At 49.1% G+C, this 12,751-nt stretch overlaps 1 protein-coding gene and 1 pseudogene across 1 annotated transcript; one reads left to right on the top strand and one right to left on the bottom strand.

Moving 5' to 3' along the window:
- The first annotated feature begins 221 nt into the window (after nt 1–221).
- LOC136525769 (putative leucine-rich repeat receptor-like serine/threonine-protein kinase At2g24130) lies at nt 222–1,265 on the top strand. The gene is made up of 2 exons (XM_066518642.1): nt 222–750; nt 835–1,265. The coding sequence occupies exons 1-2, from the start codon at nt 222–224 to the stop codon at nt 1,263–1,265; spliced, it is 960 nt and encodes a 319-aa protein (XP_066374739.1).
- A 1,256-nt stretch (nt 1,266–2,521) lies between these two features.
- LOC136529939 (putative leucine-rich repeat receptor-like serine/threonine-protein kinase At2g24130) lies at nt 2,522–12,367 on the bottom strand (annotated as a pseudogene).
- Nucleotides 12,368–12,751: the final 384 nt, after the last annotated feature.

Here is a 12,751-nt window from a genome sequence, read left to right as displayed (position 1 = left end):
CCATCAGCCAGGAATACGGCTGGGCGCCCCCGATTAGGACGCGGATCAAGGACCCAATTGGTCGTTGGGCCAACGCCACCGGCGAAAAGGAGAGCGGTGAGCATCCAAGGATCTCATATTTGGAGCTTTGTCGACGCGACCGATGGCTTTTCGGAGGTGAATTTGATTAGGAAAGGAGGGTAGGACATGTCTACAGCGGTGTCCTCCACGGCGAGACAGTGATGGCCGTGAAGGTCCTCCACCAGGACCTGGCCGGCGGCGAGGTGGTTGCTGGCAGCTTCGAGAGGGAATGCCGGGCGCTCAGGAGCATCCGGCACCGGAACCTCATCCGTGTGATCACCGCGTGCAGCACACCGGAGTTCAAGGCGGTCGTGCTCCCCTTCATGCCCAACGGCAGCCTCGAGAGCCTCATCCACGGGCCGCCTCCAGCTGCTGCCGGTGGCGGCAAGCCGGCGGCAGCAGGACCGCAGCGCCTGGACCTGGACCTGCTGCTCTGCGTGGCCAGCAACGTCGCCGAGGGCATGGCGTACCTGCACCACCACGCCCCTGTCAAGGTCGTGCACTGCGACCTCAAGCCCAGCAACGTCCTCCTCGACGGCGACATGACCGCAGTCGTCTCCAATTTTGGCATCTCGAAGCTGGTGATGACCGACGGCGCGAGAGATCCAGAGGTGATGGGCGACGCATCGACGTCCGTGTGCAACTCCATCACTCGGCTGTTACAAGGCTCTGTTGGCTACATCGCGCCCGGTACGTACGTGAGCAACACATGCGATGTAGCACTGGCACACAGTCTGTCTCTGAGTATCTGGCTTAAAATTTTGATGCATGCAGAGTATGGGTTGGGAGGCCGGCCATCGACGCAAGGCGACGTGTACAGCTTCGGGGTGATGCTGCTGGTGCTGGAGATGATCTCCGGAAAGAGGCCAACGGACGTGATCTCCGAGGAGGGGCACGGCCTGCACGACTGGACCAAGAAACTCCAGCACCAGCAGCACGACTTGTTGGACAGCGTCGTCGAGCGCTTGCTGCTGCCGTTTGGCCCGCCGCTGCGGGGCGAGATGGAGGTCGTCGTCGTCTTGGAGCTAATTGAGCTCGGTGTCGCGTGCTCGCAGCTCGAGCCGTCGATGAGGCCCACCATGGACGACGTGGCGCACGAGGTCGCGTACCTCAGGGACGGTACGCGGAGGAACTACGGGGTGACGGATCTGAAAACCACCACTGACCAGAAGCAGCTGAACTCCCAAGCAAGATTTACTGTCTAAGTACGAATGCAGGATACACTACTTCAAGTATGTGGCGTATATGTATATGCAATTAACTTTGAACTGTTGGGATTGGTGTATTACCATGTCTTTACTCACTACGTCCCCAAATAAATTAACTTCTAAAATTATTTTAAGTCAAACTTTTTTATTATCAATCGTAATTTGTAATTTTGTTTTATTTTTAATCTAAGTTGTCATCTTTTTCCATACATGTTGCATATGTATTGAAACCTTTTCTTATTTTTCTTCATATCTTTCGATACATCTAGACCATCACAGCACAATCTACTATAGGACGTGGTAGTCTTTAGCCCACTAAAGATGAAAAGAGATGATTTTTCATCGAAATCAAAATATTACTCTCTCCGTTCCAAATTGTAAGTCGTTATGGCTTTTATACATTATGTCTAAATGCATAACAAAATTATATATCTTTTTTTGCGAAAGACGTATCTTAAACAAACCAGAACGATTTACAATTTGGAATGGAGTATTTTTCTATAAAATTTAATTTAGAATGTAGGCATCTATTAATTATAATTTGCATGGATTATTATTTAGGTGTTTTGTTTCCTTACTATCTATTTGGAGATAAAACTATTAATTTTTCATAGTTTTTATTTATATTCTGCCTTTACCAATTGTGTTTAAATGAGCTCTTTATTTAAGTATTTTTTCTTTCAACTCACTGGGAAAGAAAAATTGTTATTTTATCTCTCAAGTTTTATTTTAAATTTATGATTTTAAATTGTGTTTGCCATTGAATTATCTAAACAGATAGATTATGATAAAACCGAATTGTCAATGTTCTTTTTTCCACAATTAATTTTGTAAATTCTAGACTCTCTTGGTAAATATATGGTTGCCCTTTTCAATATATTGTATTAAAATAATAGCAAATTTATAATCACTACGGTGTTAACCACATTTCTTTTTTATAATTGTACCTTGCTAGTATAGACTAATATGGTGTAAAATGACCAATATCATTTACGATTGATGTTTTAGAGCAAAATTGCCGCTTAAATATATAAGTGGATTCAAAAACATTTTTTACCATTACTTTTTATGTTATATATTATCAAACCTATAAAATTGTATTTTATTGATTTACTTTTCTGATGAACATGTGATTTGTACATATATAAAAATACCAATTTAAACACTAATATCAAAATTTTAAAAAATCACAGTTTTTTTCGTATAGAGCACAAACCATCAGAATTCTAGACGGGATTTGCCTAATTGTAAGATCAGAAAGACGAATCCGGGGTAGAGTAGGACCGCTCGCTAGCCGTCATTGTCGCCGATGCCGTCATCACCCTCCCCGTCGTGGCGGCCGCCGCGCCCTGGTGCCTGGCGAGGTCTTCCTTGAGTAGGGCAATCTCATGGCACACCTCCGCGGCTCCGCCATGGTCGGCCGGGCCGACGGCGAGTGCTGCGTGCACACAATCCCGAGGTCGATGAGCTCGACCATGACGTCGTTCCAGAGCCGCTCGTCGGCCACCGCCGTCGCCGCGTCCGTCAGCCACGACTCCGCCACGATCTTGCCGACGTCGTGCGGGTAGTGCCGCCTCACCCAATCGTGCAGCGTGAGCCCCTCCTGGAAGATCACGTCCGTCGGCCTCTTCGCCGTGATGAGCTCCAGAAGCATCACGCCGAAGCTGTACACGTCGCCCTGCGTCGACGGGTGCCCTCCCATTCCGTACTCTGATGAGCCATGCAAGAACAGAGCAGAGCACACAAAAATGTTAAGCAAACGTACATGACATGGTTAGATTCTTGAACTTGGTTGATGAGCAAAGACTCTGTACCTGGTGCGATGTAGCCGACTGAACCTTGTAGCAATCCAGCGATGGAGTTGCACGGATCAGCCGAGCCGGCGGTGCTGCCGAGGTCGTCGCTGTCGCCGACGTCCTTGACCAGCCGGACGATGCCGAAGTCCGCTACCACGGCCGTCATGTCGTCGTCGAGGAGGACGTTGCTCGGCTTCAGGTCGCAGTGCACGACGCGGAACGGGGCGTAGTGGTGCAGGTAGGCGAGACCCTCCGCGACGTCGCTGGCAATGGAGACCAGCTGCGCGAGGTCGAGGCCGCGTCCCGGCGCGCCGTCGGGCGGGTACAGGCGGCTCTCCAGGCTGCCGTTGGGCATCAGCGGGAGCACGAGCGCGTGGAAGTCCGGCTGGCTGCACGCGGTGACCACGCGCACCAGGTTCCGGTGGCGCGTCCGCCGCAGCACCTGGCACTCCCGCTTGAAGCTCCTGCTCACCTCGCCGCCGCTCTTCGGGTCCAGCACCTTGACGGCGACGCGCGTGCCGTCGCGGAGCGTCCCCTCGTAGACGCGCCCGAACCGCCCCGCGCCGATGAGGCTCGCCTGCTCGAACCCGCGCGTCGCCTCGGAGAGCTCCCGGTGCGACACCCTCGGGTGGTCTCGCTCCGTCGGCTCGTCGGCGTCGGTCAGCAGCATCGAGTGGCGTGAGTCTCGCCGCACCCCTGCTCTCGCTGCCGAGCGGCACGCGATGACACCGATGATGGCAACCGTGAACGCGACGACCGTGATCACCACGGGCAACACCACGCGCCGGTCACGAAGCGCTGGTCGGTGCTTCGCGCCGCCGCCGCCGCACCGAGCCAGACCGGACACGGACCCGCAAAGACCAGAATCGCCGAGGAACGCGTCCGCCGGGAAGCTCGCGAAGGCCCCCGTTCCGGTCACCTCGCCGGAGAAACCGTTGAAGGAGAAGTTGACATGTCGCAATGACGCCGCCGTCGCCAGCGTCAGCGGCAGCGCACCCGTGAGACTGTTGTACGACACGTCAAGAACCTGCAAGAACGGCAGGGCGCCGATGGTATCCGGGAGGCCGCCCTGCAGCGTGTTGCCCGAGACATTGAAGTAATCCAGAGCGACGCAGCTGCCGAGCTGCGGCGGTATGGTGCCGGACAACCTGTTCGACGACAGGTTGAGCACCTGCAGCATGACCATCTTGCTAATGGCAGCAGGGATCGGCCCTTCCAGTTGGTTGCCGGAGAGGTTCAGGTAGAGTAAGCCACTGAGCGCGGACAGGTCTGCCGGGATCTTGCCTTGCAACGCGTTGTGGGAGCGATCGAAATTCTGCAGGTCCACGCATCGCGCAAGGCTCGGAGGTATGGCACCGGAGAGACGGTTGTGACTCAGCACTAGCTCGCGGAGCTGCGTGAGGTTGGAGAGCGCGTCCGGGACGGCGCCGGTGAGCCGGTTGTGCGAGAGGTCGACAAGCCCTAGCCGTGGGACCGTGCCGAGCGACGGCGGGATCTCGCCGGAGAGCATGTTGTTGGAGAGGTACAGCCGCTCGAGCCGCTACATGGCGGCGACGCCCGGTGGAATCGAGCCGTTAAGGAGGTTGTGCGACAGGTTCAGCGTGGTGAGGTTGGCGAGGTTGATGAGGCTCGCCGGGATCGGGCCGAAGATGTTGTTGTACTCCAGGTGGAGCTGCTGGAGGCCCGGGGAGAGGCGGCCGACGACCGGTGGGATCGTGCCGGCGACCTCGTTCAAGGCGATGCCGAGCTCCTTGAGCTCGGTGCAGTTAGTCAGCGACGCGAAGAATGGCTCGAGGTCGGTGTTGTTCCGCGGACTCTCCAGGGAGTTGTACGTGAAGTACACAAGCTCCAAGCGCGGCATTCCGCCGAACATGTTGGACGGCAGCTCGCCGGCGAGGAAATTGTTCTCCAGCAGCAGTCACCTGAATTTCGTCGAGTTGGATATCGCGGGCGGGATGCCGCCGACGAGGTAGTTGGACCAGAGGACCAGGAACGTGAGCTCAGGGAGCGAGCAGTCTCCCCTGATGGGGATCTCGCCGCCGAGCGAGTTGGAGCAGAGGTCAAGGTACTGCAGGGTGGCCTCCGGGATGCGGCCGGAGAAGTTGTTCTCGTTGGAATGATCTCCCACCCAACGACCTATTGGACCTTGGTCACACGCTCTGATCGGGGACGCCTAACCCTACATGGTTGGTGGGCCCCCGTCACACTACGCTATATAAAGTGGTGGGAGCCGGCGGCTCATAGTACGAGGTTCACCGTGAGCCACTCCGCCCCACCAACAAACCCTAAATTCGATCTAGTAAGGGTGCGCAGCCAGCGACGGGAAGACGTCACCGTCATCACCGTCGGCCTGACTGCACCGCTACTGCGTCGCCGGACTTCACCAACTCTTCTCCGACCATCGTTGTCCGTGCGCAGAGCTTCACCGACCAAAGAGATGACCGGATCTTCCTCGACAGCGCCCTCCAATGGTCTGTACACTCTCATCCACTCTCCTCTCTCTATCACTCTATAGTGCGGTTCATTAGGATTTCTCCTTGTTCGTCCCAAATACAAAGTACCACCCGACTAGATGCTACTCTAGGTGATTTCTGGAGTTTAACATTGGTATCAGACGCCTGTCTAGCTTGTAGATCTAGATCGGGGACAGCAAAAGAAAAGAGAAAGTTTGACCGATCCAGATCTGGATCGGGGAAAGAAAAAAGAAATAAATCGAACCCTAACCCTAGCAGTTCGCCAGCCTAGGGTGTAGATCTAGGGTTTTTCGAATCAAAAGCAAAGGAAAAACGAATGAAAAGTGTATTCGATTCGGATACAATAGAACCCAACCCTAACCCTAAAGATAGGGAGCCTACCTGGGCTTTCCCCACCGTCGGCGGCATCGCCACCGCGCGGAAAGGAGACCGCGGCGTCGCTCCCGAACGTCGCGTGGGACAGTGCAACGAGCCGCACTGCACCTCGCACGTGCGGTCACGGCAACAGGGCACCACCATGCGGCCCCTCGACGGCGGCGTGCTCAACCTCGGGCGAGCACGCACGCCGGCGAGAGGGCGCGGGGCGGAGCCCCTCTTCTTCTCCCTCAGCCACCGAGGACGGCTACTGTTGCGGCTGGTTCTCAGAGGTGTGCTGCGCGATGAGAGAGAAGGAGAGGGAGTGAATGAACTAGGGTTAAGGGAACCCGCGGCCGGATGGGGTTTTATTTCCCCGCGGCGCGCGCTTGTCCGTCCGATCTAGATGGACGGCGCTGATAGAGGCGGGGCGGTGCCGGCAGCTAGCTGGGCCTCTTTCCTGGCCTAGGCCCAGGTTACGGCCTGGGCGCGGGGAGAAGCGGCACGCGAGCCGGGCCATGCACCGCTCTGGGCCGCGCTGGGCTACGTTGCCGAGGCCTTCGGGCCGAAATGGCCATGTGCACAGTAAAAAATTTTATTCAGTTTTTTCCTTTTCCAGAAACTGATTTGATTCATATTTGATGAATTTGAATTGAATTTGATGATAATTTCTGTACAAAATTTATCCAACGATATTTTTTGTTCAGTAAATAGTAAAGTTGCTTCTGGAAAATATTATCATGAGAATTTTATTCAAAGTTTCCGCTGCATATTTAAAGTTGTTGTTTTTATTATTAAATTCGAACCAATGGGAGAATTTAATTTTGAAAATAGACATGTTATCAAATTATCATAATATTGTTATTATTCTGACCAACGTTGATTAATGGCAACATTATGATGTTATTATGGTTTTTTGTCATACATTAATTTTATTTCTGCCCAACGGTGATGTAGAATTAATGTAAAAGGATAAATTGTATGTTTTAATTTTGATCAATGTTGAAACTAAGGCATGCAATTGTTGTTATTATATTATGTTCTCACTTTTAAGAAAAATTGTGTTTTCAGGAGGATACTCCTTGATGGCTTATATCAACTCTCAAAGGGGATAACTACATTGAATGGAAGAAAAAGATCGACTTGGCCTTCATCTTGGCTGAGGTTGACTAGGTAGTCACCACACCGTGTCCCAAAGAACCTGAGGCACCGGTGAGAGAGACTGATGCTGTATGGCAGAACAGAGAGCGGGACTTTGCTCCCGTAAAGATGTCTTTTGACCTTGAACATAGAAAGTGGGTCACAGCCAATAAAAAATATTTAGCTGTGATAAAAAATACAATTGAGCCTGTAATAGTGGAATCAATTCCAGACTATGACACGGTCATAGAGTACCTAGAAAGAATAAAGAGTCAATTCACTGGCTCTTCAAAGACATATGAAACCCAGTTGATCAAGCAGCTGGTGACAAAAAGGTACTCTGGTGGCGGCAGTGGCATTAGAGAGCACATGCTGAGAATGAGCAATTTGACATCTAAGCTCAAACCAATGGATTTTGCTCTCAAGGATGAGTTTCTTATTCATTTGATTTTTGCTTCTTTACTAAAAGAATTTGACACTTTTGTTGTTAATTACAACATACAGCCCGAGAAATAGGATTTAGAAAAGCTCATAGCCATGTGTGTGCAGGAGGAGGAAAGAATAAAAGTTTCACAGGGTGGTACTATCAACTACCTAAAAGATAATAAGAAAAAGAACTATAATAACAGCTCTTCCTCCAAGTCACCTGGAAAGAGTCCCATGCAACAGTCTCAGAACAAGCAATTCCCAGTGGATAAAGATCAATGTCTTCATTGTAAGGGCAGGGGACATTACAAGCAAAATTTTCCTGATTTCCTAAAGATGATTATAAAAAAGAAAGATGAAAACATTATTACGTTCGTAAATGAATCCTTATATGTCAAGTTTTTAAAATCTACTTGGTGGATTGATTCAGGTGCAACTATTCATGTTGCTAATTCTTTACAGGGATTCCGTTCGATGAGAACTTTGCAAAGAAGCGAAAGTTTCATTAAAGTCGCAAATGGAGTACAAGCAGATGTTGAGGCCGTTGGTGATCTTCCGCTAGAGCTTGCTGATGGCTTCATACTTTTTCTTAGAGATGTTCTTTATGTACCTTCTTTGCAAAGAAACTTGATTAGTGTTTCAAAGTTGGACCACGATGGTTATGATTGCCATTTTGGAAATGGCAAATGTTAGATATTGTTTAATAATAGATGTATTGGTCTTGCCTTCCGACATGACGAGCTTTATTTGTTATCACTTCATGAAAATGTGAATTCCGTATGTGATGTGAATGTGAATGTATCCTCATCGAACAATGCAAACAGAAAATGAAAGAGAACTCCTAATGTATCATCGAAATTATGGCACCGTCGTTTAGGCCATATTTCGAGGGAGAGAATAGAGAAAGTAGTTAAGAATGAAATTCTTCCTCCACTGGAGTTCTCTGACTTAGAGCAATGTATAGAATGTATTAAAGGAAAGTATGTAAAGAAAATTAAAAAGGATGCCAAACGAAGCACATGAATTTTAGAGATAATTCACACAGACATATGTGGTCCTTTTCCTGTGAAAAGTGTGGATGGTTATGATTCATTCATAACATTCACAGATGATTACTCTCGTTTTGGCTACATTTATCCAATTAAAGAAAGAACAGAAGCGTTGGATAAATTCAAAATATTTAAAGCAGAAGTTAAAAATCAGCATGATTTAAAGATTAAGATAGTCAGGTCTGACTGTGGGAGGAGTACTACGGTCGGCATACCCCATATGGACAAGTTCCTAGACCTTTTGCAAGGTTCTTACAGTAGAATGGTATAGTCATCCAGTATTCAACACCGGGCGAACCTCAGCAGAATGGAGTAGCTGAAAGATGTAACCGTACCTTGATGGATATGGTGCGCAGTATGATTAGTTACTCCACCTTACCGTTGAGCCTATGGATGGAGGCGTTAAAAACCGCCATTCATATTCTCAATAAAGTAACAAGTAAGTTGGTGCCCAAAACACCGTATGAATTGTGGACAGGAAGAGTACCCTCACTAAAACACTTACGAGTGTGGGGGAGTCCTGCTGAGGCTAAAGTATTTAACCCAAACATTGGGAAGTTAAATCCTAAAACAGTAAGTTGCAATTTCATTGGCTACCCAGAAAAGTCAAAAGGTTTTCATTTCTACTGTCCAGATAGACATACAAAGTTTGTGGAAACGAGACACGCTGTTTTCCTAGAGGATGAAATGATAAGGGGGAGCATGGTAGCTCGAGAAATTGATCTTGAGGAGAAACGGGTGTATGCACCTACTCTGATAGTTCAGGAGCTATTTTTCGAGCTACCTGCTGCTGCTACACCTACAACACAAGATGTTGTGGTGCCAGCACCTGTTGTTATTCCTCCTATGGCAACAACAAATGAGGATGAGGAACCCATGGTTCAGAATCCTACAGAACCTATTGCCACACATGAGGGGGAGCAACAACAGCCTCAAACAGTAAATGTGCCAAATGTGAAGGCCCTTAGAAGGTTTCAAAGAGTTAAAAGATCAGCTATTTCTGATGATTATGAAATTTATAATACTGAAGAGTTTCATATGGAGGGTGATCCCACCTCATATGAAGAAGCCATGAGAAGCGAACACTCATCAAAGTGGTTGAAAGCTATGAAAGATGAAATAGAATCTATGAGTTCAAATGGTGTTTGGGATTTAGAATAAATTCCTAAAGGAGCCAAAATAGTAGGCTACAAATGGGTCTACAAAACAAAATATGACTCCAAAGGGAATATAGAAAGGTTTAAAGCACGACTTGTGGCGAAAGATTTTACACAAAGAGAGGCGATAGATTACAATAAGACATTTTCTTCAGTCTTATGTAAGGATTCTCTCAGAATTATAATGGCATTAGTGGCACATTATGATTTAGAATTACATCAGATGGATGTAAAGACGGCATTCCTAAATGGAGATTTAGATGAAAATGTTTACATGGCACAACTAAAAGGTTTTGTTGTAGAAGGAAAGGAAAGAATGGGTTGCCGCCTAAAGAAATCTATTTATAGATTGAAGCAAGCTTCAAGACAGTGGAACTTGAAGTTTGACAGAACAATAAAGAATTTTAGGTTTAAAGAGAATGTTGAGGACAATTGCATTTATGCAAAGTTTAAGAATGGGAGATTTATTTTCCTCGTTCTGTATGTGGATGACATTCTACTTGCTAGTAGTGATGTGAGTCTGCTGCAGGAGACAAAGAAGTTTTTGTCCTCAAAGTTTGATATAAAAGATTTTGGTGAAGCTTCGTTCGTTCTAGGGATCGAGATTCACCGAGATAGAAGTAAAGGGGTATTAGGACTGTCACAAAAGGCATACATTGAAAAGATTTTAAAGAAATTCAGTATGCACAAATGTAGTCCCTCACCTGCTCCTATAGTCAAGGGCGACAGATATGGGGATTTTCAATGCCCTAGGAACCAGTACGAGCTTGATCAAATGAAAGCGGTTCCATATGCTTCAGCTATCGGAAGCTTACAGTATGCTCAAGTATGTACACGCCCTGACTTAGCTTTTGTTACTGGGTTGCTTGGCAGATTTTAGAGTAATCCAGGAATGGAACACTGGAAATTAGTAAAGAAAGTCTTGCGATATTTACAAGGTACGAAAGGCCTCATGTTGATGTATAGAAGATCAGAATCTCTCCAATTGGTGGGGTACTCGGATTCTGATTATGCGAGAAATGATAGCAAATCCACGTCTGGATATGTATTTACTCTCGCAGGGGGAGCTATTTCATGAGAAAGCTCAAAACAAACCGTCACTACATCGTCCACAATGTATGCCGAGTTTGTAGCATGTTATGAGGCAACGGGGCAGGTGAACTGGCTAAAAAAGTTCATACCCGGTTTGAAAGTGGTTGACGACATCTATAGACCACTGAAGTTATACTGCGATAATAATCCAGCAGTATAGTATGCTCACAACAATAGGTCAAGTGGTGCTGCCAAACACATTAACATAAAATATTATGTTGTGAAGGATAGAGTCCGGGATCAAATGATAAGTCTTGCGCATATAAGTACCGAAAAGATGCTCGTGGATCCGCTTACAAAAGGCTTACCACCCAACGTGTTCAGAGAACATGTAGCCGGCATAGGTTTAAGGGAAAGCCTATGATTCCTGGACTATAAAGGGCCCAAAAGTTAAAGTATCTATTTCAGATCAGAGACGTGCATTGTAGCTGTTAAATCTATCGACGATTGACCGTGACGATGAAACATGCTCTATGCATCATCTGTGAAGAAATGAGTAAGGAGAAAAGGATTGAAGTTTAAAGTTTAAAGATAAAAGTAATAGTGTGAGATCAAGGGGGAGAATGTTGGAATGATCTCCCAGCCAATAAGCCCAATGGCCTATTGGGCCTTGGTCACGCGCCCTGATCGGGGGCGCCCAACCCTACATGGTTGGTGGGCCCTCGTCGCACCGCGCTATATAAAGTGGTGGGGGCCGGTGGCTCATAGTACGAGGTTCACCGTGAGCCACTCCGCCCCACGAACAAACCCTAAGTTCGATCTAGTAAGGGTGCACAGCCAGCGACGGGAAGATGCCACTGTCATCACCGTCGGCCTGACTGCACCGCTACTGCGTCGCCGGACTTCACCAACTCTTCTCCGACCATCGCTGCCCGTGCGCAGAGCTTCACCGACCAAAGAGATGACCGGATCTTCCTCGACAGCGCCCTCCGATGGTCTGTACACTCCCATCCACTCTCCTCTCTCTATCACTCTATAGTGCGGTTCATTAGGATTTCTACTTGTTCGTTCCAAATACAAAGTACCACCCGACTAGATGCTACTCTAGGTGATTTCTGGAGTTTAACAGTTCTCGCCGAGGTTGAAGTACACCATTCTGCGAATGCGCGTGAGCTCCACCGGAATCGAGCCCTCCAGATCGTTCCCGGAGAAGTCGAGCGAGTTGAGGCGGGAGAGGTTGCCGAGCTCGGGAGGGAGTCTCCCGGTGAACGCGTTCATCGACATGGCTAGCACGGTGAGGCGAGAGAGGCTCCCCAGCTCCGGCGGGACGCAGCCGGTGAGCAGGTTCCCGAAGAGGTTGAGCACGCTGAGGTGGGAGAGGTTGGCGAGCGTAGGAGAGACCTCGCCGGAGAGCTTCTGCTTGCTTAGTGTCAGGTTCACGACACGCCGCGTCGCCGTGTCGCAGGCGACGCCGGTCCAGTTGCACACGTCAGTTAGTGCGCCCCAGCTAGCGAGGGCTCCATTGGGATCACTGGACACGCCGGACTTGAAGGATAGAAGCGCAGCGCGGTCATCGTCCAACCCGGCAGCAGCCGGGCTCGGGCCGTGCGGGAGGAAGAGGAGAATGAATAAGGTGAAGATGATGGCGGCGGACATTGGCGCCATCTCCATGGGAGCATGAGGCGCTGGAGAGAGAGAGGGAGGGATCTAGCTCAGCCGCTCAGGACATCGGAGAGACAGATGCTTGGTGATAGCAACGTGTGCTACACCGCTGGGGTTTAAAAGGAGGGAAAAGAGGCACCTCCCTGCCTAACACATTGGCGCCAAGTTTTTGACTTTGCATCTGCAGGGACACGTGTCGGGACGTGGTTCGCGCCCATGGTGTTTCACTGAAACGTGGGGCCATGTCGTGTTATGTATGGATATTACAGAATGTAACCGTGGATTAGCGCGCAGACGAGGTAATTAGCAAGGCGTGGATTAGTGTGAGAGGCGGTGGATTAGTGGGCGCAATCATGTGTCGTGTGCGTGCGTACAAAAAGTACCGTGCGTGCG

The sequence above is a fragment of the Miscanthus floridulus genome, chromosome 19, assembly GCF_019320115.1.
Source record: "Miscanthus floridulus cultivar M001 chromosome 19, ASM1932011v1, whole genome shotgun sequence".
Taxonomy (NCBI): domain Eukaryota; kingdom Viridiplantae; phylum Streptophyta; class Magnoliopsida; order Poales; family Poaceae; genus Miscanthus; species Miscanthus floridulus.
The sequence above is the reverse complement of the archived record's forward strand: the minus strand, read 5'-3'. Positions and strand labels throughout refer to the sequence as shown.